The sequence below is a fragment of the Scomber scombrus genome, chromosome 24 (genome assembly GCF_963691925.1).
Source record: "Scomber scombrus chromosome 24, fScoSco1.1, whole genome shotgun sequence".
Taxonomy (NCBI): domain Eukaryota; kingdom Metazoa; phylum Chordata; class Actinopteri; order Scombriformes; family Scombridae; genus Scomber; species Scomber scombrus.
In genome coordinates this window covers 7,938,235-7,964,290 of record NC_084993.1, presented here as the reverse complement: position 1 = coordinate 7,964,290, position 26,056 = coordinate 7,938,235, and the positions used below count along the sequence as shown (strand labels likewise).

Sequence of the window (26,056 nt, the reverse complement as noted above, 5' to 3'; positions counted from 1 at the left end):
AAATATATCACAAACCAAAAACCTTTCAGGAATGAGAAAAAGTGTGAAATCACGCAGTGGGATTTGAATGAGCCCCGAGGGCCAAAGATCAGAAACAGGGGGTGGATGCAGAAAATCGAATGTACTAGTTTGTAGTTACTAAGTTTGTGAATAATGCTCAGAGACTCTGTCAAAGGGGTGCTAATTTGGCTATGTGGTCATTTCTAAGGTTGTAGTTTAAAGTGTATGACTTTGGTATCCAGTGATAGACTGTACCAATTTACACCAGAAGTCTTTGTTGTTTTCTACAAACAATAATTACAAAGACTGTATTCAAGTAAAAATGTCCACATAATGGCTTAAATGTTGCTGTTTTGGAATGCATCATACTGTAGGGTGTTCATGTCTAACTGGTTCGTGTCTCACTTCTGTCATGTACTTTTTGTCATTGGTCATCACTGACACACTCAGTCAAACTGATCAGTGATTTGAACTTTTCCGGGGCAATTACAGGTGACTCTGGAGGCCAGATTGGATTTCTTTGTTTAGGCAAACAAATGTTTGTCTGCGCTAATGGCGTTTGCTATTGACTCGGTCTCCTGATTAATTTGCACATTGATGATACTGCAGCTGCGTTCGACCAACACTGAGGGTCATTTTATAATCAAAAGTTTCAAAATTGACATCGGAACACTTATCTTCATTTTTGACTTTACGAATACTGATAGTTAGTTTAGCCGGGATCATCGGCAAAAATCATAATATAGTAAAAAATACAGGAGCACTGCATGTTTTGTCTGACCAACTGTACAAAGCCCAAATGTATTTAAGTTACAGTGACATAAAACAGATAAAAGCAACACATTCTCATATTTGACAATTTGAAACCAGCTTTTGCTTAATAACTGACTAATTAAACCAGCGTGGAAATAAATGTAAAACATATTTCTGTATTAAATACGCACATCTTCATGAAGGCAAATTCAATAAAACTGTAAAAATGTGTCATTAATTGGCCTGAGAGTTATAGAAATGAATGTTTGGGACTTGTCTCCAACAGAGAAAGAAAATGAAATGTTTGGCATTTTTTGATAGTGTGTTACCATGTAGAGGGAGGCTCTTCTGTTACTATGGATCACACCACCTTCAACTTCTGCACTGTAGCCAGCAAGTGAAATTAGCAACAGCTTAATTCAATAAATATCTTTAATCAGTCAAGGAAGTTTTCTCTAATTCTTATGTCCTTGGAATCAGTTTCAACACGAACATTCTCACTGTTGTTTACCTTTTGACTTTTCTGTTTTTTATTGTCTAACCAAAATACATTGTGTTTGTTGAGTGCATTTCCATCCTCATAAAATATCTTCAATGTCAATAAAAATGAGAGGTAGTAATATGTGTTGCTTTGCCCTCATGCATGTGCATCCTCGTGTGTGTGCACGATACAAACAACAAAAAAAGATTCACTGGAAAAACCTTGATCTATTATGCTACTTGATGTCAAAAATGCCACAGAGTACCTTTTAAGTAGTTTTGGCTTGGTTAAGTTTTTAGTCAGGGATCAACTTTTGACCCAGCATTTCGGCACTGCTTCAGATTAGTGTGTCGGTCTGAAAAGGGTATTAGTGTAATGTGATGTCAAGTGATGAAAAACTTGAAAGTGCACCGCTGAGCCCTTGCCACCTTAATCTGACCTCATTTTAAACCCAAATCAGGACCAGAAAGACGACCTCACCTCAAAATCTCACCAAGAGCTAAAGCTGGATCTCATGAGGATAATAACACAAACACACACTCACGCAGGGCAGACATCCCTTCTCTATTCACAGAGTTAACAGTTTACTCTGCGCAAACAGGAATGCTTTACTCCCCCCACCTCCCCCATCTCACACACACACACACACACACACCCCTTTACCCCCCCCCCCCCCCCCCCCCCCCCCCCCCACCTCCCTGCCCACAGTCTGGTCAGCGTGCCACTGAGTGTCGATGTGTAACAAGTTCTCTCTCTCTTTCTCTCTCTGTTTCTCTTGTTTCTCTTACCTCATTTCTTTCTCTCTCTCACCATGTGAAGCATTGGGATCTGTGCCACTCGTTTGCCTCCTGAATCAGTTTGGTGATGGTCAACAAGTAAGTTTATTTTCCTGTATATTTGTGTGTGTGTGTGTGTGTGTGTGTGTGTGTATCTATGTACATATCCCATGTGGAGGTTGACTGTTTCAGTGCAATTACTTATTCTTTTGTGTTGTCCTTTTTTTTGTCTTTGTGTCTAACTCCCTGCTTTTTGTGCCTGTTTTTCTTGCAGTTTGTTTTTTTTCCTCCCTGCACGCTAATTTCTCCTTTAATGCTCTATAATGTGACCCTCGAGGCTCGACCTCTCCCTCCTCCCTTTTCACTCTCATCCTCTGCCTATATCACTCTGTGTCTGACTTGGGAGATTGATGTAGCGTGCAGAGACATTGTGTTAACATTGGTGGCTGTGGTTTTGGGAGGGGGGTTCAGGTAATGAATGGTGGATATTTCCTTTGTTCTGTGTGAGGCATGAGTGCTGAAATTGTCATGAGGATGGTGTAGGGGAGAAAAACAGAAGGGAGACAGAGAAGGATGGGAAAAAAGTAGACAAGCCTCCCAACCATGGATCAATACTATAGCCTCGGTCTGGATTGTAAAATTATGTCTGAATGTGTTTTTTTTAGCCTGACCATTAAATAGATGAGCAATTGATAGTTTGTCCAGCAGGAGCCACATGTTGCACAGATTTTAACCTCAAGCAATGTTTAACATTCCCTTTTCCCCTTTTCTAAATCAAGGTTTCTTGGGATCCTAATATGTTTTGATCAGAAGCAGCTGGTAGCTGACAATTTGTATGTGAAAATTATAATCACCCTCTCCTTTCTTCCACAAGAAATAATTTCCAACAACAGGGCTGGCACCCCTCTTAGTTGATTACACGACTAATTGGATCTTGGTTGAGTTTTAAGTCTTTAGTTGATTAGTCATTTGTGTGGTATTTTTATAAAATGAGCTATTAATCATGGCAGAAAATAATTGCCATATATCTGGCATCATAATCTTCACAAATGTGCTTTGTGTGATTGTTGATCTTGACTAGATTTAATGATATCCTTCTCCATGAGAGCAGCATCAATTAGATGTAATAAATTAGTCATTAGTCATTTATTTGTATAGCCAAATGCAGTCTTAGTTGGCACCTGTACCTTTTTGTACTGGCAGGCCATGAAGAAACATTTAAAAATTCATTTTAATAATTCATTCAAAGTCTCATTTGTATTGTGCCACTAACTATTAAAATTACATGCACTTCAAGATAGTAGCTTGAGTATTTTTCCTCCATTTGCAGGAGCCCCACGAGGGTGACAGTATTGTATAAACAGTGTTAATTACAACTTAATGATAGTTAAAACACTTTAGTAAGGCTGACTGTGTTATTACTTTAAGATTTTGCCAGATGTTAGTCATGGAAACCCAAAAGTTAATCACACATATCTGTGGACAAACATGACTCAAGGATGCTGTCTGAGCATGAGAGTTCATTCTGCACTAGTTTAGCAAGTTGTCACAGAGTCATCAGAGCATCAGTCACACAACAACAGGTGGTCATACAGGGGGTAGATTGTGTGATCATGGTATCATTGTATTCTGGATACTGGTTTGTCTACATATGTCTGTTCAGTATGTGAGGGAATGTAAGCATCAGGTAAGACAGTTTAGAGGTGTGGATTTGACTGTTTGTGGTTTGATAATGTACGCACTATATTTGTTTCTCAGTTCACATACAGTCGTCATACATGAGTGCATCTAGTCCATTTGCACAGGCTTTATTTTGTGTGGAGATAGTGAGTTGGTGAATGCACTTTGGCAAAAAAAACCTTTCTTCCACTTTAAGCAGGATTTTAGCATCTGTATAGAGCCTTATGCATTGATAACAGCTATTGCCACAGATTAAAACATAACACATCATTCTCAATTAATCAAATTTTGGATTAATACTAAGTTTGTTTATATTTGCATCTGTCAAACTTGTGATAATCATAACTTAAAGCTGCATTAATCAGTGAACCATCTTGCTTACAAGTTAGCAAACTACTCACACTTCTTCATGCTTTATTTTAGACTTTATCTCCATAGCTGAGAGGAACTTCAAAGATGGTGATAATTCTCTGTGGGTCTGTCTGTATGAGTTACCTCTTTCATCTTCTTACACATGGTGTTTTTAACTCATTGTTCATGTACTGTAAAAAAAAAAAAAAGGATTAGTGCAGCTTTAAGTACTTCAAAAAGCAGGATGTTAACATATAGATTTGTTCTAAAAGCGAGAAAACTCTGTTATAATTACTGAAACTTGGAAATAAATGTACCTCATGACACTCCTTATTTTAAGTTTGAGACAACTGTAGTTTCTTTTTCTTATCACGTTTTTTGTGTATTGATTCATGTTGAGAATGGACGGGCAGAACAGCAATTTTTAGTCATGTCTACTGACTGAAGGGGGAGAAATGGGAAAAACTTTGATAGTGAAGGATTTCAAGAGAGAATGCAGAGGTATGCATTTGGCCACAGCCCTAGTTGTGCTGTTTATTCAAAACAGCAACAGAAATGGAGTTCATGATACGAGAAGAGAGGGAGACAGAGAGGAGAGTGAGAGAGGGGAGATAGGAAGAGAGGGATCAGTGCAGCTGTGTGCCTCTTTAGGATTCCTGCTATCTACCTCCTCTTGCTGAGGCCAAACCGGCATCATTAGGTTTGGCAAATTACCCGAGCGGCCATTGTGGCGCAGCCATGGCACGTTAGTGTGTCTTTTTAACTGTGGCTAAACTCAGTCTATTCACTTGTAAAAGAGAGAAGCCATTGGCAGATAGTTGGCAGGTTGCACAGAGAGGCCATTCACCCCGGTAGGAAGGAGCTGAGAACACTGCCTCGGAAATGGTCCTCCCTGAATATTTTGATGGAGAGTCTTTGGATGCCCTCTCAGTGTCCATTTGCTCTAACTGACAAATCTCCATGAACTGACTTCATTGGTAATTAATATTACTCTCTCCAGGTGAAGGCTAAAGTGGAAGCTGCTACTATGTTAGTCAGAGAGGAAGGACAGAGATTTTCTGGTGGGGATTTGCTTTTGATAGCAGCAGTTGTTTTGTGAGCTCTTTTTATTAAGGAGGAATTTGGAGTTTGGAATCCCAGGTTTTTGGGTGTAGGGAGGTGAGGGTAGGGGGGTTGGGGTCAGTGTTTCTTTTTAATGATATTTGGATGGAGTCCAAGTACTCGGGTGGAGAGTTTAAATAAGAGGCAGATATACAAGGGTTACGCACCAGGCTAACCTTTTATTTTTGATGCCATTGAGGAACAAATTACAGCCCTTCTGAATGAAGAAATAATTACTTGTAATTAATTTCCCTGTCATATATCACCTCGGTGAAGGGGATTTGTCTGGATTTTAATGAAGCTGCACTTAACACACACACCCAGTGTCTCAGCATGCTCATTTTGTAGCCTGTGTAATCCCGCTCGAAGTGCTGTTAAGCATTATCAAGGTCTTTGTGCAACTTTTGTAGTCAGATCACGACATATAATTCACTATAATAGCTGTTTTGTAAGAAACGACCGAAGTGGTTTTACTGATCCTGAAAGAAAAAGAAATAGCACCTTCACAGTGTCAGTATGGCTGCCCCTGTCGGTGCATTCAAGATTAGTAACCTTCTTGTTGCATCGGCCACAAAAGAGGTTCCTTCATGCTTTACTCCGTTCTCCATCAAATCAGCTCATTCATATATAAGCAGTAAATTGAAGATATCCCAGTGAGACACACCATGGGAGGGCCATCCCTCTGGCTTCTGTAAAGACTGAAATGTTCTACTGCTTTAGTTTGTCTGAAGACAAAGCCAGAGGGCTTGAATAGAAAGTTCTTGAAATAAAGAAGAGAGGCTCACTAAAAATACACAAGCGCCATGTTACTTTAATTTTGTATGCATGCTTTAAAATCCTCCCAGGAGTGGTGATTGTGACGATTAGTGGGATGCAAGGTTTGGTTCATAGCTTTGATGCATTGCCTATAAACTTTGCAAATTCAGCTTTATCAGTGTTCTCAAAGACGAGCTCTGGCTTCAGCACTACTCAATATGAAGTGGCTTGAAGCAAAACTCTCTTTCAACTCTCTTTAAAAAAAAAAGAAAGATGTAATATCTTCAAGAAATGTCGGTTTGCAGACAAAACAAGCAACTAGGAGGTTTTCAACTTTTTCTCTCAACACTAAAGTCTAATTACTGGCTACGTTTGGTCCTATGAAAGAAAAAAAGGAGAGCCTGAAAAAAACACTGCAGTGTGTAAACTTTGTGCAGCCATGATGGAGCGCTGCAGGAACATAACTACTCTGTCCAAACACTTGTAAAATGTGCCATCACAATATTTACACTGAAGCATAAACTATGAAGGCTTCAACTAGCTTCTAACTTGTTAAGACAGATGCCTGGGGGCGCTATGGAAGATAGATCTGATTCTGCACTATTGAGCTTGGTCACAATTGAAGGGATCCTTAACTCTCAAATGTCATCTAGTATTTGTTGAACTATAATCTGCCATACAGGGTGAGTATATTGTTTAAAATGAAGGAACTGCAACAAATCAAGCACTAGTAATAAATGTCAAAGTAAAATGAAAGGTCGGGTCAACACCCCATATGTGGACATATATTGTGTGAAGAAGATGAGTGTGCAGAAATGGTGCGGTGAGCAGGTTTTGTTGCAGAGTTAGTCTGAGTTGAAAATGATAGAAAACAGATTTTTCCCCCAACAGCTTATTTTCGGTTTCAGAGTCGGTTGGCTGCTGAGATCAGAAGTCTGTGAATACCTCGGGCATTGTAACCTTTACTCCAGTTGTGTCTGTTCCCAAAAGTGCAAGTGCATATCGTTAAATTCACTCGAAACCATTTAATTTGAGTCTCCACATGCATCAGTGCTTAAATGCATCTATATACTGCATCAACTAAAGCTTCCAAACATATATACATTCCAGTTCAACTCAACAGGCTGAAGTATGATGGTGGGGTGCAATGTTTCATTAATTGTGCAAAAATTTTCCAAAGGAATTCTAGACATCCCATCATGTATACAAATACTCCCTCCAGTGCTATGAGAGGGGGCAAAGCATGGTGTGAACATCCTCTTTTGAATCACATTTTTGGGTCAAGAAAACTCCAGTGCACCTCTTCATCTGTTAACAGTGCTACAGACTTTAAGCACCAGCATTTGTTATGCAGTCTGTGTTTTCTGTGAACAAGGTGACACAGTCCACGTGATGTTTGAGTGAGCTCTCACAAAAACACAAGTAAGTCTATACTGAGGGAGAAAACTCAAGGCAAACAGCTGCATTGGATAAAGAGGATAAAGGATAAAGTACACACCTGTCAATTTTTTGTTTATTGATACAGTGAAACTTAACTTTATGCACAGTGGCTCAGTGGTTAGTGCTATCAACTAACAGCACGGAGGTCCTGGGTTAAAAATCTTGGCTGTGTTCCTCTCTGTCAGGAGGTCACATGTTCACTCCATGTTCCTGTGATTTTCCTCCCACAATCCAAACAGGTCACATGAATCGGAGGCTCTGTACTTCTAATCTCTTCACAGGTTGTTAAGGCTTTATAGTGTTTTTCCAGCACAGGCAGCTACACGAATGAATGAATGTTCTGACACGCTCACGGCTCCAGGAAAACATGGCTTGTGGTTTGAATGTTTGCCACTTTTACTTCCTATTTTCCAGTCAAAGCTCCTAGATCTGAAATATCTTACATCTCACTGGCCACACTTGGCAGCAAAATGTGTTAAGCTGTTCCAAAAGTCCACAAAACTCATTGACACATTGTGATGTGATCATTTAAGCCACATTTGGAAGCATTAAAGGAACTCTTGGTCAACTCTGTATAGCCAACTGATGAAGTTAGTTGATTAACTAAATAATTTGCTAATTTAGTAGTTAATTTTGCTAATCATTTCCAAATATGCTTATTTTCTGTTTTATCATTAAAAAAGGAGATTGTTCAGGGATTGTTAACAGCTGGTCAGACAAAACAAGCAATTTTAGGACTATTGATAGACACTGATAAGTCAAATAATTCACTTATAGGCTAAGTCAAAAACAACATTTAGCTTTGCTAAGTGTGTTAACATGCTCAAATTTGCTTATTAGCAATAAAATACTTGATATTTAGCATATACTGTAAAGAATAATGGATGTAGCCACTGTGATGTCACACATTAGTTTGTGGACGCCTGTCTTGAAGCCTCGAGTTTGCATTTTGACCATTGCCATCTTGGATTTTTAGAGCCAGAAGTGACCATATTTGGACGAGAGAGTGGAACTGACCATGAGTCTAGCTGCTAGTGTGATTAGCATGGTGGATATACAGTCTATAGTTAATTGTGATAATGCTAATGCTAATTTTTGCAAGTGAAAAACAGGCTTAAAATTAAAACGTTAAAACAAAATGTACTCACCGGAGAAAACTGAACTGATTGTTAAGAGATCTTTTAGTACAATGCTGAACGAGACTTTTTAGGTGATCACAATGAGCTGAAAACACACTGAAATAGTGACAGTTAAAGCTATGCCTATACTCCATTGCCATAGTAGCCAACTTGTCAATTAAAGCAGCCATGCCCTTAATTATGCACAACTTTAAGCCTTAATAAAATTTGAATGGTTGTCATAAACGGGGAAATGAGCTACATAGACTATAACAGTTTTTTGTTGTTTTTTTATAAATCATGCTATAAACATGTTTATCTCTGCTGTAAAGTTGGGCTTTTTAACATAGGGGTCTATGTAGACTGACTCACTTTTGGAGCCTGTCTCAAGTGACCATTTGAGGAGCTTTTTTTGGCACTTACATTTTTACAGACCCGGAGGCTACCACTTGGTATTTAGAGTCATGAACTAGAGTACTGGACACATTTAAACTTTGACTGTGTGGTAGTGCTCGAACAAGTCAGGGCGGCAGGTATGTCTGTATAAACTTTCAGTGCAATTAATCTAATCTCAATTCATCTAATTGAACATTGACTTACTGTCTGTTTGGGAGGCACTGACAAACTGTTTTGTCATTTAGGTTACAGGACTTGTTCAAATAAGACCTTTATCTTTAGCTTCGGCTGATCACAGAGGGAGTATGTGCATCTGTACATTTCCCAATCCCGCTGAAGAATCTGAGTGATGTCTGCTGCTGCCCCTCTCTCATTGTACTGGGTAGACAAATCCCAAAACATTAGGCCTCTCACTGGCCAGCCTTCACACGATGAGAAGAGCACAGCCACATAACAAAAGGGAGGCCAGCGGTGGAGGCTCTGTTCATGTCGCTTCATTAGGCAGCAATGTTAGACCCAGCAGGTTGAAAAACCTCTGCCTCTACACACATTGAGTCCTCCCAGTGAGCGGTAGACAGACAGACATTCACTGCTTCTGTTCTCCCGATCTCCCAGCAGCTGCAAGGAAACTGCTTTTAGGGTTACAAGAAAGTTTGGTTGGAGTAAAGGAAGCTGCTACAAAAGAATGACAAATATACTGACCTATAAATGCAAATAAATGTAATGGAGTACGTGATTATATTTCAGTGCCAACAATTTGTAATCAAGTATGCACTATAGTCCCACTTCTCTTCAACCTTTTCTCTAAGGTTTTTAAATGTGAAAGTAATTTAAAATATCAATTTTCAAAGGTTAATCTCAGCTGAAAGTTCAAATTTTGAGGCTGACTGTCCAATTTCAACTTCTTTCAGCTCTTTTTCTTCAACTGTTAGTTTTATTGTACTTACAGCACTTACATACAAATTGATAATTCACCTGCCTAAAACTGAAATGTTTCAGTGATTATAATTCAACTGTTCTCAGTTTTAACTTTTTGAATGACTGAGTTTTAACCTGTTTTAACAGTGTCTACACCTGCAATTTTAATTTTAACTTTTTTCTCCTTTTTTTTCTAGTTTATCTTTAAATTCTTAACATTATACTACAAAGTGTGACTTAGCCCAGCTTATTGTTCTGTAAGACCTTTTCTCCAAGGGTATGAAGATTGAAAATCATTTAAAGTGTCTGTATTGATTCATTTACAACTAAGTATATTGCATAATGTTCATGTGCTTTTCATCCCCAGAAAAAGACATGAACGCACATGTGCGACATGTCCTTTTGACCTCGATGTTTGTATGTTAGCAGGTACACTATAGTGACAAAGAGTTCAGTTTGTCTGCTGTTGATCAGTTTTAACACAGCCTTCTACCCCTGTGTCTAGTTTCTCTAATCATCATCACCACCAGATCGTCATCTTTGAGCAGATGTGATGTACATAAATGGATTTTGATGTTGACACAAAGACCCTTCATGTGGCTCGCAGTTCAAAGTTCAGAGCCCCCTGTTTGGCTCTGGGCCCGGACTCGTCTTTGAATGGGTCTTCTCAGTCATGAAGAGCTCTGTTGATGGCACCCTTGGTTTAAGAGTCTGCGTTAGAAAGATTGGCGGCTCTGGCCTTTTGAGATGAATTAGCCATGACCGAGTCCCACTGACAGCGAGGGGCTGGACACCCAGAGTAGACAGACAGAGCCAACAGAGGGACCGCTGGGCTGAGCGACTGGCAAAACTAATTTAGATGGATGGACAGGCGGGCAGAGAGCGAGAAAGGGTGTGCAACTGAAAAGTAGTGTTGAATGAATATGGATTTCCAAAGTTGAATGCTTTTTGTTTAAAAGGGTTTGAATCCAAATTCTGATACATTTCTCAGGGTCACAAGTGCTATAGAAGCAATCCCTTTTATTGACCCTGCTACTGGTGATTTATGTGTCTATTGTGAAACTGGTTCTTACCTTTCATCATTTTAGGTCACAAAACTGATTTTCTTGGACTTTTTTTTATAGAGAAATTGCCATCCCTGATGTTTGATTCTGACTGGTGCTCAGATTGACCGATGTGTCCTCTGCTCCTACAGGTGTTTCCTGTGGACCTGATCGAAGACTGGATGTGGTTGTAACTATGGTTACATCAGGGTGGGGGGCGCGGGCCCTCTCCCCTTGTGGCCTTGTGCTGGTCATCTATTCATCTCTGTGTTTGTCCCAGCAGTCTCACATTAAACCTGCAGACTGCAACAGAAAAGAACATCCTGTCGTCTCGTATCAAGGTGAGTGCATCAATACGATCAATGTCAGTTTATGTCAGCTACACAGCTACACCATCAATCTGTCCATCCATCCATCCATGTATAGAGATGGAGAGAATAAATTAATGAATATGCCAGCATGCCCATTAATATTAACAGAACCTTTATTAATGACTTCTGTGTCACGGCCATATAGCATGTTGATTAACTTCATAATATGATTGGATGTTTCATGATGGAGAAGTACTAAACCACATATCAAACTATATATTTCAAGCATTTTTTATTAGTTTTAATGAGAGAAAGAAAGTGAGGTGGAGAGAGAGCTATTAAGAGCTATTTGAAGGCTTCTTGTGCTTGATCTTAATAGCTGAGCATGAAGAGGAGAAAACAGGAATAAACAAATGAGAATGAGCTCCACCCGTGATCAATCTTGTGATAAATTATCTCGTTATCTTGAGGAATCGGCCTGTTTGTTTTCTCGAGATAATGAGATAAATTAACTTGTGATCTCAAAACAACGGCATTAAAAAAAAAAATTGCATCCACGGCCGTTCTCAGCTTGTTTTTTATTAGTAATATCATTTGAAATAATCTGCTCGTTCAGCAATCATAAATGGATATAATTGAAATTTGAAATTGATGGATTGATATTTTATTTATTGAACCTCATAAACTCCTCATTCCTCTGTGTGGAAACGGTGTGGTTGGGTCACAAAAACCTCCTGATTCTGAGTAATGTAAAAGAAGTCCACAAGATAATGGATGTATGATATAAGACTGTGCACACAAGCAGCAGATGGCATGCTACCTACTGTGGCACCTTCACAATTTCAGTGTAGCAGGGAAATTAAAAGAGTTTCTTGATGCTGAAAAAAACATTAGGTGGATGCAAATCAGTTTCCACATATAATTCCTCTGCAATTCGCTAGTGTTCTCCTGTACTGTACGAGGCTTTGTTTGCTTTCTAATTCCACACAGTTAACACAGGGGGTCAAAGGATGAGTAATTAGGACAAGACTGCTGCTAGAAAACATGCAATGGTCTTTCATCACTTCATTTTCTCCTGCTGAGCTGTAGGAATAATGTTTGCGAATATGAATGTGTGCTGGACCGTCTGTGAGTTTACAGGCCATTATGTACACAGGCGAATGCACAAAAACAATTTGGAGTTTATGGCTCCCTCTGAAAAGCACTGTTGTTCAAGTGATGGTTTATGTTGTGGAACTGAGGCATGACAAGAATGATGGTATCGTTTCAAATAACCGTCTGGACTCAGTGGTTGTTCTTAACCTGTCAAAATGTTGCTTCACATTTTATAGGAGATAAATAAAGGATATTACAAAGCATGAGGGTTGTTTTTTATTATTGGTCTGGTGTCAAAAGCTCTGCACTAATCTGCATTAATGCTCTTTATGCATCACGGCTCGCTTGCATTGAGTTATAGGTGCTAATATTTTAGAACTGTGCTTGACAATACTTCAAGCCATTTAGTACGCTGAGATGTAACAGTTTAAATGAAATATATATTCAATATATCCTCTGAATGTTGTGTCTGCAGTATGGCCTCATTAAATGCTCCTCTTTGGCCGTCTAATAACTGTGAAAGAGGCTTTGATGATGTTATTTTGACTGGATGTCAGCTTCCATTCAGCTCAAAGTGTTTGCCTGCTAAACCGTGCCATTACTATACTGGAAATATTTGTCCCACCAGTTTATGTCCAATTGAAGCAACTAGTGTTCATTTAGGTGAGGCGCCAGTAATTTGCTCTGAAACCTTGTAGAAAGGATTGATTTGTTGCACTTTGTTGCATGTGTTTTTGTTCACGAGTAAAACTGATGGAAAAGAGCCACAGTGATTTGTTTAGTTTTCAGTTTCATTTAGCTGACATCCTGCCAGGGTGGAGATTTTAAATCAAGTCTAATTAATTTGAACAAAAAAATTGGACTTCAATCAATCCCATCAGTTAAACTTGAAACTGATACTAATCAAATATCAACATCTGTCTCTTTATATCTATAAATGATTGTTCATTCTTGCCACTAAAAATTCAGCATTGCTCTTATCAGGCACAATGAGCTTCTTGTGAATGTAACTAAACTTCTCAGATCTTGCAGTGTTTTACCTTCAGACTCATTAGACTTATATCATATTTTGACAGCATTTAGTTAATTAGTCAACTAGTTGAAAAACAGAAAATTAATCAGCAACTATTTTGATATTATTAATTGTTTTAATGTCAAACTACACGGTTTCAGCTTCTCCAGCTCAAGGATTTACATATATTCTTTGTTTCATATCAGTTTAAATCTGTACATTTTGGGGGGGTTGGACTCTTGGTCAGACAAAATAACCATTTTCTGGCTCCAGAAAGTATGGCATGACAAACCCAGTTTTAAGCTCTAAAACATTGTCACAGAACAGGAAAAAGAAAGGAAAAATACTGATTATTCATTCACATGCAGACAGACCTCCTGACTAATTATATTCTGCGCCCCAATTTTTTAAGCCAAATCTATACCCTTAGGCTGTAAAGTTTTGAATCCTGGGACTGAGCCTCCTTTCTGGCATCAGATTCAAAGGCTCATAGGAGTTTGTGGAGCTGTCACACCACTGGATCAGGTGATTCACTGGAGAGAAATGTGGCACATTAGTCAAAAAACAGGGGGCTTAACTGAGGCTGGAGCTGTGAGCCAGGTACCATTTGGTGGAGGAGGATTCCTACGCAAACACTGGATAATATTTATTTTCCCTTTTTCTTTCTCTCCTCATCTCTTGTTTTTCTGTCTATCTCATATCATGGCCCTGCACCCCCCCCCCCCCCCCCCCCCCCCCCCTCATCCTCTGGTTCTTTCTCTATCCAGCGTTGAGGCCATGGATGTCAGAGTTCTCCCAACCAGGAGTGAAGGATTTTTCCCAGCTGGCTCTGGACCTGAGTAGAAACCAACTTGTTGTAGGAGCAAGGTGACAACACTCAAACAGCGTCCAGGCATCATTTGTTGCCAGCATACAGTGATGCATGTAAAGAATGTAACAGTTAAGAAAATGAGATAAACTACAAGAAGACAGAGATCATATATTAACTTTTCTTCATGCATGACAACATTACACAAAATAACCAAATACACAGAGAGCATAACTAGCCTGTGAAACCACCTGCTGCTTTAACTGCAACTTGAAAAATCTCTTTTACAGAAACTTTCTCTTCAGACTGAGTTTGAGCAACGCTTCCCTTATACAGGTAAGAGATAGCCAAGCCAAGTATTTATGTTAACCTAGCGTGAAACTACATGTTTAATATTATTATTATTATTTAGTTCATTTTATGTATTTTATACAGGGAAATTTAAAATCATATTTCCTGGCTTTACGTCAGGTTTTGTATCCTGTATCTCCTAATATTTACCTTATAAATGCTCTTTGTCGTATCTATTTTTACTTTTTTGCTGTCTTCTTCTTCCATGCCTTTGCTGGTGTGTTATTATATTTACTTGCATATTAACAACACCTGAAGATCAGTGGAATAATATGAAACCTTTGGCAGGAAAGTGCCTCACCCTCATGTCACCCAGGTGTACAAGAACAAACAAAAGCTCCATTGTGCTTCTAGTGGTCAAAAAATCCTTTTCCAATTTACATGTGTTTCCAATGCACACTTGTTTTGTCCTCTTAATATTCACCAAATGCTCTCAAGAAGGCTCTGTACTGAAATGCCTGAGTGTTTTTGTATTGAAATGTTGAAATGTTAGTACTTTGTCCTCCTTGACTAAGAAACGTAAGATGTGCAAACTTTTATATTTTTGGAACATGTTTACTGGATTTTATATTTAGCACTCCACTGAGAATCCCATTATTGAAGTGCAACCTCCTTTTCCAGTTACTGTAAATTCCTAAAAACAATGTCTGTTTTTCCGCCCTCAGGCAACAGAATGGGCACCAGATGAAGACACCAGGCGTTCTTGCCAGAGCAAGGGGAAGTCAGAGGTAATGTTCTTTTCAAAGTGTATTGATTAATTGGCAAACTGAAACAGCTTTTTATATTTTATCAATGAAAGAACAATAATTCTCATGAAACTCTAAAACTGACTTGGTGTGCATTTATCTGCAGGAGGAATGTCAAAACTACATCAGGGTTTTGTTAATCAGTGGAATGATGCTCTTCACGTGCGGGACTAACGCTTTCACACCCGTCTGTATAACCAGACAGGTAAGTACAAATGATTGTTTGATTAACTGTCTCGTCAACTGAGCCCTAAAAGGATGCTTTTCTTTGTAATGTATGCTAACGAAAAAGTGTTTTTGGTGGCTTTATGATGCAAACCATTTTACTAGTCATTTATGAAGCTATTAACTCTTTAGATTTGCTTAATCTCTTCTTTTTCAGTTGAACATTTTGTTTTGCATCAGCTCTATATATTTGGGAAATGCTAGTTTCTCAAGATTTATCATACTGTCCTAAACCAAATAAAAGTGTTGTATTTATTGTGCATTCAATTATATTTACACCCCTTTTCATTCTTTCTGTCAGATTGGTAATTTAAGTCACGTTCTGGACACAGTGAACGGTGCTGCTCGATGTCCCTATGACCCCCGCCACAACTCCACTGCCATGGTAACGGAGAAGGGTGAGTTGTATGCCGCTACAGTGATCGACTTCTCAGGACGTGACCCTGTCATCTATAGGAGCCTGGGGAACATGCCACCACTGCGCACCGCCCAGTACAACTCCAAATGGCTCAACGGTACACAGAGCACCACACTGGTTTATCATTACCATTGAACTTCTCTGCCTTGTATTGATCCCAGTATCTTTTCTTCTCTCCCCCCATGTGTCTTCCAGAGCCTCATTTTGTTTCTGTTTATGAGATCGGTCGGTTTGCGTACTTCTTCCTGCGGGAAACTGCTGTTGAAAACGATTGTGGGAAGATGGTGTTCTCTCGTGTGGCCCGGGTGTGTAAGAATGATATGGGTGGTCGTTTTCTTTTGGAGGACACATGGACCACCTTCATGAAGGCTCGACTCAACTGCTCCCGTTCAGGAGAAATCCCGTTCTACTACAACGAGCTGCAGAGCACTTTCTACTTACCAGAGCAGGACCTAATCTATGGCATCTTCACCACCAATGTGTGAGTGACCTTTATTAATAACAAAATTGTTGGTAGTTTATATCTTAGACCAAATTCCTCCAAGATCTGACTGATTAAATCCTCCCCATCTCCCTTAGCAACAGCATATCAGCTTCTGCTGTCTGTGCCTTCAACCTGAGCTCCATCACCCAGGCCTTCAATGGACCTTTCCGCTACCAGGAAAACCCCCGCACTGCCTGGATGTCTACCCCAAATCCCATTCCCAATTTTCAGGTAACTCTGAACATGGACACTTATAAATATTTATACCCACACAGCTGTTTTTCTGTGTTAGACAATCAGTTCTGTCCTTATACAATTTTCCAAACTTTTCTTCAAGGCAAAGAAAAGGAATTTCTGATATCCATGAAAAAGTGTAGCTTAGCACACTTCTTAGCTCCATCATGTTTATCTCATAACAACAACTGACTATCTGATAATCCTCAGTGTGGCACTCTAGAGGAAGGTGGTCCTGGAGGGAACCTGACAGAGCGCAGCCTCCAGGATGCCCAGCGACTCTTCCAGATGAATGATGTGGTCCAGCCGCTGACCGTCAACCCCCTGCTCACCCAGGACAACCTCCGCCTCTCTAAACTGGTGGTGGACATTGTGCAGGGCAAAGACACCCTCTACCATGTCATGTACATCGGCACTGGTGAGCAAGAGGGGAGAGAGAGCAAACATAAAAAACACACAGTTAGTTTCCTGAATAAAAATTAGTTTGTGGATAATTAGTTTGACCATCTTTTTATCCCTGCAACTGACTAATAACTTTTAAAAAGTTACACCAGATTATTTTCAGTCCTGTTCTTTTCTCCTTTTTTTGGCTTGTCCAATCAGAATATGGCACCATCCTGAAGACACTTTCCACAACCAATAAAAGCCTTCAAGGCTGCTACCTGGAAGAGCTCAGGATCCTCCCTGAAGGGAAAATTGGGCCAATCAAGAGCCTACAAATCCTCCACAGTGACAGGTCTTTGTTTGTGGGGCTTGAAGACCGGCTGTTGAAGATCCCATTGGAGCGCTGCTCCAGCTACCCAACTGAACGGTATGATCCCTTTTGCCCTAAAGCCTGCGATATCAAATATAATGTCAGTTTTACTAAAGTTATGGTTTCTCTTTGTAAAAAGCAAGTGAGACTGTCACATCATGAATAGAGAATTTATTGACTTGTTTTGTAATTAAAAAATATAAGTAAACTATTAATGATAGCTTTTGCACATCAAAATCTACAGTTGATCATTTAGTTGCAGTTTAAATCTGGTAGCGTACTCAGTCTGTGAGCTTGCTGCTGCTAGTGGTGAGTGTGCAAATGTACTAGCTCAACTTGAAAATACTTAAAAAGATTTATGAACTAGGTGTCATTAATGAGACAAACAATTGTGGGTGTCCAAGTCTGAAAGGCCCACTATAAATGCTGACAAAGTTGATTACGTTAAAGGCCCTGTTTACTTTCCTTGATGAGAAACTGCTTTTGAACTGCCAGTCCATATTTTGGCAAGGCTCAGACATTACTTAAGCAGGGGAGTAATGGATTTCTTGACAATGAGTGCACTTTTAAACTATGTTGACAAGTTTTTACAGTATAAGTACAGTTTCTAAGTATTTATCAGCTCTGCTACTTGAAACAGAAATGAAGTCCTTTCATACAGACAAAACAACATTATTAACGTAACTGAATATTTAATTCTTAGACAATCTTGCTGACTTTAGACTGTAGAGATGTATAAACTTTGATTCCTAACTCTCTCTGAACTTATTTTAGTCACTGCATGGAAGCTCGGGACCCTTATTGTGGCTGGGATCACAAACAGAAGCGCTGCACGACCATTGAGGAAAGCTCCAACATGAACCAGTGGACCCAAAACATCACACAGTGCCCAGTAAGACACACGCATTAACAAAATAGCAATCAGTAGAGTGTATTGGTACTATACAATATACAGTACCAAAAACACTTTTAATAGAAGGTTCATGAGATGTTTGTGAGAAATGCCTAAAAACAAGCACCCATCCAATGCCAAGAACATTAATTAATGTGCATTTTCCCTATTAAATCCTCTCTGTAGGTGAGGAACCTGACTCAGGATGGTGGTTTTGGCCCTTGGGCAACATGGCAACCGTGCAACCACGATGACGGCGAGGGCTCCGTCAGCAGCTGTATGTGTCGGTCCCGCTCGTGTGATGGACCTGTGGCCCAGTGTGGCGGGGTTGATTGTAAAGGCCCAACAATCCAGGTGGCAAACTGTTCCAGGTACAGTCTCTTACGCGGTATATATTATGTATTCAGTATATCAACATTAACCCTTAAATTTAACCAAAACAGAAAACAACAAAGACTAAACTACTTATTTCAGTTTCAATTACCCTAAGCTGCTAATTGTTGATTAATAATTGATTATAAGCATCTTGAGCCCAGAGATGTGCATCACATGTTCTCCTGGTTTTAGGGGTTATACATTTACCTCATGGATTCATAAATCACGTGTAACAGTATTTGCATTTCCAGTCTCATATTATGTTCTTCAGGAATGGTGGCTGGACTCCCTGGTCTTCATGGGGTCAGTGCAGCAGTAGCTGTGGTATCGGATTCGAAGTGAGGCAACGGACCTGCAACAACCCTTCGCCTCGCCACGGCGGTCGAATCTGTGTAGGCCAGGGTCGAGAGGAGAGGTGAGCGAAATGATATGTCATCACTTTATTATGAGTAGAATCCTTGCTAGGTGCTGGGAATTGAGGTATTCTTGAATCTTTTAGGCTCCCCAGCCAATAAAAAATATTCTTAAAAGCAGACATATGTTTGTGGCTGATCAATCATTCATTACAGTTCATCAAGAAAAGAAAACTGCATTTTAACACCACGTCTAAGTGAGGTTTGTGTTTCCAGGCTGTGCAATGAGAAAAAGCCATGTCCACTTCCAGTGTTATGGACAGCGTGGGGACCCTGGGCTCACTGCAGCGCTGAGTGTGGAGGAGGGGTCCACTCCAGAACCAGAACCTGTCAGAATGGAAACAGCTGTCCTGGATGTGCCACAGTACTGTACTGCTTGTATAGCAGATTGATGAATTAATTTATTACAGTAAATGGCCAAGAATATCAACCTGTTTCCACAGTATACTGACATTATATGACGTAAACAATGAATCTGACATGACAGATTTATTTATTTAACATTCCTGCTAGATTTATTTAAATAATTCCTTCTCCTCTTTAATTATTTTTCTCTATTATGAAAAAATCATTTACAGATGCTTAAAGAGTAAGTTAACATCCCCTGAAAATGTGCAAAAAAACTCAACAACAATAAGATGTTGAAATTTAATAAAAAAGAATATTTCTATTTTATTTATTTTTTATATATTATATATTTTATAATTTATGGCCTTGGGAGATAAAGCAAAACCTGCAGTGGAACAGACAGCTGAGACATAGTGATGAGTTTAGACTTTTCATCTGCAGTAAAGGTGATAGGCCTCATCCATCCTGTTTTTCAGGAGTATAAAGCCTGTAACCTGGAGGCCTGCCCTGAGGTGCGCCGCAACACCCCCTGGACACCCTGGATGCCAGTCAACGTTAGTCAAGATGGGGCACGGCAAGAACAGAGATTTAGGTACACCTGTCGGGCACTACTACCTGACCCCCAGAAACTCCAGATGGGCAAGAAGAAGCTAGAGACCCGGTTCTGCCCCAATGATGGGTCTGGAACCTGTCAGACTGACAGTGAGTACTGGGAATTGAGCAAGGATGACCATGACACCTGTTTGTCATGGTTAGAGATTGATAGAGTTCTGATGGAGTCAAAGTATTAATAGGATGATTGATAGTAAAACCACAAAGATACTGGATGCGTAACAAAGAGCTGGACCGACATCTCTGATAAAAATGTTCATGACTTCTATCACTTCTATGAAACGGTTTTAACTGCTGTACAGAACACAAATAATGATAATGATGTCGATCAATGAGTCCAGGCAGTTTCATAAAGAGGAAGAGGCAGATCTGAAAGCTACAGTCTGTCTTCATGTTGTAAAGAAAGTGTCAGATCTGTAATAAGCTGGCAGCAATCTAATGGGTCTGTTCACACTCTCTAATAGCAGTTATAAGATGCTTTCAACACCACAAAAAAGCTAGGAGATTGAATGAAAAATAATCGAAATCATGGCAAGAGCTGGAAGCCTGGAGTCACGTTCTTCTCAAAAAGAGATGAATGATTTCTCTTAAATATCCTCTTAAATACTTTTTCTAATTCTCCATCCATTTTGGAGTATATGAGGGACTGAATTCGTTCTCACATTCCTCCCCACAGATTTGTTAACAGGCTGCAAATGTAGCCATGTTTTTCTCTTTTTGTCAGTCATCATCAGGTGTCCTTGATTGTTACCATAGAGACACAGCTGGTGTGGCGATTACCTGATAGACTGCAGGTGTATCCAGATGTCACCCTAACCTGGGGATAGGGTGGTAAATTGGACTCGTCTAATATACTGTATCTATCTGTCTGGGCTTTAAACAGTGCAGCAGGTGGCATAGCTCTCGGTTTGCCACAGTAAACACAGCTGGTTTCATCAAAATCAGAATGTAGTTAAACTGTGTGTGTGGCCATCAATCAGCAGATTGATTAAATATCATTGAACCGTTATAGGCAAAGCAGATGCCCACTTCCTCCATGCCTTTAGAGACCTGCAGGCTTGTACTTCCTCTCATGTTTAACACAAAAATATTTTCCACTCCGAAATGGGTAAAGCTGACGATGTGGAAATGCCATCTTGTTTTATCCCAAGTTGTGTGGCTGCTTTCGACCTCTCGCCTCTAGAGAAAGAAGTCTGAATGAAGTGTTTCTGCTGGCCTCAGTTGAAGCCTCGGGAAGCACTCCTTATTCATATGTTAATAATTTGTGATTGTGAGAATGTGTATGTGGGTGTATAAAGACAACCAGTTCATTTTTTTAACATGACCCACATTACACCTAGCTAATTAATGTTTCATAAGAGGTTTATGTCTGCTGAGTTTGGCAAAAAAAAGATACAATTCTGCAGTTTTTGTCAGAACTTAAGAGACTGAGCATTTCACTCATTCAGCAGGTTGTGTCAGTGGGATCAACTTTCACTCCTCTCTTTGAGTGAAAGTTGTCTCTTTCTCTTTCTCACTGCTCCTGTCAATTGCTTATCATGTGAAAGTAGCTGATAAAAATAATTACTTTGTTAATGGTTCTTTTATTTTCTTACTAGAAAATAACATATGTTTTCTGTGTTTTTAAGCTCTGGTTGAAGACTTGGTAAAGACGAGTGGCCGAACTCCATCCCAGCCCCAAGGTGCCCGCTGGGGATCCTGGGAAACATGGTCCAGCTGTTCCCAGCAGTGTTCCAGAGGCTTCCGAACCCGGAAACGTAGCTGCTCCACAGCAGAGGGGAGGACCAACCCGAGTGCCTGCATAGGATCCCCAGTGGAGTATCAGGACTGTAACCCTAACCCGTGCCCAGGTAACGGGGCCATTTTTGCTAGTTTAGTCTAATTGCAAGACCAGAATATCTACATTATATTACATAAATGAAGTTTCTTATGTGCGTGTGTTCCAGTAAGTGGGGCGTGGTCTTGTTGGGCATCCTGGTCCCAGTGCTCAGCCAGCTGTGGGGGCGGGCATTACCAGCGGACTCGGACTTGCAGCAACCCTCCCCCTGCCAATGGAGGCGACATCTGTATAGGCCTGCACACAGAAGAGGCCCTCTGTAATACACATGCCTGTGAAGGTATGACAGCTTATGTAAATCTGTTTTTATGTAAAATTATCTGGAGACATAATATTCATATCACATCATATCTGCTGATATGCTGAGGACACTCAGCTTTATGTCACATTAAAACATAAAACAGCCAAAAACGGTGGCATCTGCATGCATTTACCCTTAGGGATATGTCATTTCCTCTAAAATGGATGTTAAACTCAACTGTCAAATTACAGATAATTGCAACATTTTAACCATGTAGTAATTTCATAAAAAATCCAATGTGATTTACTGTTAAGCCTAAACAAAGCTATTCAAATACTTACAAACTATATTTAAATAAGCCAAGTTTTCTTCTTTCTCAATTTAATTGGATGGATCCCATTGCATTAGTAATATAAATAGGCCTAAATAGGATAATTAATTAAGTAATAATTTAGCAGCATGCACCAGCCAAAGCTGCCTTTTTGGTCCAGCCATCGGAGAGCAAAAAGTGGAAATATTCAAAATAAACACATAGTGGCATTAATTTACTTTTATTTTTCACAAAATTATTATATTTAAATGTGGCCCTCCATTGTCTTTTAGATATATAATCAAACCATGTAATGCTAAGGTTTTTGCATTCTGGTTATTTACATATATATAATGTTTATACTTAAACATTTTGCCTGTGTTAAGCACTTTGTAACTTTCACAATATGAAAGTTACAAAGTATATAAGAAATATATTATGTAACTGTCATTTATCATAATTGTTACACCATAAATGCACTGCATTGATTCAGCGTGTCTCCCTAGATCAAATAATGGTGTCTGTATGGACACTGATGGGAAATCTCATCCGCACAGCAAGTAGTGAATCAATATTTGTGTTGAGAGGGCAAACAGCATGTTTGTTGGAGCTTGTCCCAGCTTGCTTTGGCTGACAGTCAGAAAATAAACAGAAAAAACAATGAATGAAATAGCCTTAAATTTTACCACTTACACTAACAATCTATGCAACTTGTATGTACTTTTATTCCTTAAGTCTTGTAGGTCAGTGGTTCTCAAATGTTTTCATGTGAAGGACCCCTAAAATGACACAAATTATGGACCATGGACCCCCCTCAAGGTCCTCTGGGGGTCCACGGACCACACTTGAGAACCACTGCTTTACATAAGTAGAAACATAGGAAGCAAATTGGTGTAATCAAATTGTCATCCATTTCCCGGTTTTGTTCCATGAACAAAGTAACCACAGCAGGCAAACAAAGAGGCTTAAATGTGACTGTTGACTGATGATGACCGCTGCACTGTGGCCAGCATTTCTCAGCTTGCACACTTGGTGACCAACCACACTTAATATTGTGTATCTCATTACAGCGACCCCTTGCTGCCTTTGTGGGGCAGCCAACATGCAACAATCAGCTGACCCCGAATGGAAAATCCTTTCATTAACCACTTTGATAGTGGAAGTTCAAAGACTTCTCCCTAAAATAATCCTATTAAATTCTAGATACATACCTTTTTTTTGTAAATTGTGTGATCTTAAGATATTTAATAATGCTTGGCTGTGATTTGCTGGTGCTACATCTACACTAAAGGAAATAAAACAAGACAATATTAAAGGACACTGAAGCAGGTCCCAAAACATTAATATTCATGGAAAATCAGCTGCATCTTATTTTTTTTTTATCTATATCAAACGTTTATGTCAACCAATCAATTTTTCGGCATTTTTTACAGTTTATGGTGCTTCTGTTTAATAGAAGCTAAAAACAAATCTGCATCCTGAATGAACAATGTAATACAATTTGTTATGCAGTTGTAAACTGTCTAGTCAATAACCCTAAAACTATTGTTTGTATGTCTCATTTTGTTTATTTTTTATTTATTTATTCTTTCAATCTCAAATATCAATTATTTCTGTCCAATCTTTACTTTGGTCAACAGGTTGGGGGGATTGGTCAGATTGGGGGGACTGTGATGAGGGGGGTCTGCAGCATCGTACTCGTCGCTGTAGTGAGGACCAGGAGGCTGAGGCCAGTCTCTGCCAGGGCAACATCACCCAGTCCAGGCCATGTAAGCCTCATGAGGTGCCAGGTAAGCACATACTCTTCAGTCAAACTACTGGAACAAGGCTGCTAATGTAGTAAAATCCTGCAGGCTGTTGCTGATATAAGCTGGAAAAATCCAGTTGGAGTCACACAAAGGTTTAATGAGACACAATGTAATGCTGACACATTCACTCTGTGTCTGTAGAAATTAAAAAGATGGATTAATGAAGATGTCAGCATTCTGCTTACCTCGAGAACAGTGCAGCCTTTGAGAGAAATTCACTGGTCTCGTAATTTTTTATTGTTTGATCTCTTGGAGCTGTAATGATTTTACTTCACTACACTGATGTTTGTTCTGTCTGTCTGTCTTTCTCTAGTCATTTTACCCGGGCAGGAGGACCAGAGCTGTGGAAGTATGTCTTTCCTAGATCAAAATCTGTTATTAACTTGTCAGACCGGTAATGATATTACGAATGGATAAGCCCCCCATTTCTCTCATCATCTCTCTTTGCTGTCTTCCTCTCTCACCCTTCTTGCTATTAGCCTTTACCTTGTTCCAGTTGGTAGCTGTGGGTGCAGCCAGTTTCTTTGCAGCAGCCCTGCTGTCAGCTCTGGTCTACTCCAACTGCCACCACCTGAACCGACCGTCAGCAGAGTCCGCAGTCATCCACCCCAGCACACCCAACCACCTCACCTACAACAAGCAGGGCAACAGCACGCCAAAGAATGAGAAGTACATCCCCATGGAGTTTAAGGTGGGTTGCTTTAGTTATTTACTTAAGTGCAAATTCTTGGTGCAGTCCATTCATGCTTTGATCTTTACTTATTATACTCTAGATAATATGACTTTTATCAGATAGTTAAAGTGGAGGAAGACGAGCAAAAAATTGAGGGAGAGACAAACATAATAATGTAACAAAGAACTGAAAAGTGATGCCACTTTTTTTTGTTTTTTGCTTTTATCTGAGAAAAACAATGTTCTCTTTGCCTCTACACTACAGACACTAAACAAGAACAATCTCCATGTGAATGATGAGACGTGCAACCACTTCCCATCCCCACTGGCCTCCAGCAACATGTTCACCACCACCTACTACCCTCCCAGCCTGAGCAAGTACGACTTCCATCCAGACTCCCCCTGCAGGACCTACATGCACAGCTGAGAGAAAGCCTGGCTCTAAAAAAACAACTAAGCCCCTTTTTATTTGACCCAACTCCACCCTGAAGTGTTTCATTATTCAAAAAACACAGAATTTGATGGATTTTACAATTGAATCAACATAGTGGTCAACTGATCATGGTAAAGGACAAAGTAATTTTAACAAAACACCAAGGACCAATTTTAACTTATGAGTTGGTTCATTTAAATTACACTTAGCTACCATGAAGATGGATTTGGTTTTATTTACCCAGATTTTGTTCGTGGTGCTCACACCAATGAAAAACAGTTTCATTTCTATATTCCGAGGTAACCAAAACAAAAATGTCCATTTACCTCCAATTCATTGAGAATGCAAGCAAAATCTCAGAGACAGATATCTCCAAACCGGGACAAATAAAACCAAAATCCCCATGGGGAGATATTATTAAAGGTAATTAAGAAATCTTTTTTTTTTTTTTTTTAATTGGGTGAACTGGCCCTATAATAGTCATGTAATATTCATTCCCTTGCTGAGGTTCTTGTAAAAGCTGGCAAGCTAATTGTTTCCCCATATTCTGCAAAATATGGTTGCCTCTTTTTGAGGCAGAAGAAGAAATTATGGTTTAATTAGTCATACAGGCACTGAGCCAGTCGTCAACCAGAAGGTGGTCGACTGCAATCCTTTTGGTTTCACTGAAAAGTTCAGAAGACATCTGTGTGCAAGCTACAATAACATACAGAAAAAAGAGGCATGTGCTAGTACAGATCAACCAACACATAAAGGTATGCAGCAACCATTACCCACTGGAGGAAGAACCATTTCTCCTCTTCACCCACCCTGAGGTGCTCCATTTGTGCTCAGGGCAGCGTGACAACAGGGTACAACCCAGAG

The 26,056-nt window shown here is 39.7% G+C and overlaps 1 protein-coding gene across 2 annotated transcripts; it reads left to right on the top strand.

Annotated features, from left to right (window-relative positions):
* Positions 1-1,993: 1,993 nt before the first annotated feature.
* On the top strand, positions 1,994-25,936 carry LOC134006628 (semaphorin-5B-like). Of its 2 annotated transcripts, XM_062445564.1 has the most exons (22): positions 1,994-2,109; positions 10,966-11,154; positions 13,999-14,098; positions 14,330-14,375; positions 15,056-15,118; positions 15,243-15,341; positions 15,663-15,876; positions 15,975-16,260; positions 16,359-16,494; positions 16,708-16,915; positions 17,101-17,308; positions 18,026-18,143; positions 18,330-18,514; positions 18,790-18,933; positions 19,148-19,295; positions 19,756-19,981; positions 21,520-21,741; positions 21,838-22,008; positions 23,920-24,069; positions 24,401-24,436; positions 24,567-24,778; positions 25,025-25,936. In XM_062445564.1, exons 2-22 carry the CDS (start codon positions 11,010-11,012, stop codon positions 25,184-25,186), a joined length of 3,279 nt encoding a protein of 1,092 aa, XP_062301548.1. In that variant the 5' UTR covers positions 1,994-2,109; positions 10,966-11,009; the 3' UTR covers positions 25,187-25,936. The 2 variants fall into 2 exon arrangements, with proteins under 2 accessions (XP_062301548.1, XP_062301547.1); XM_062445563.1 differs by lacking the exons at positions 23,920-24,069; positions 24,401-24,436; positions 24,567-24,778; positions 25,025-25,936 and adding an exon at positions 22,773-22,883.
* Positions 25,937-26,056: the final 120 nt, after the last annotated feature.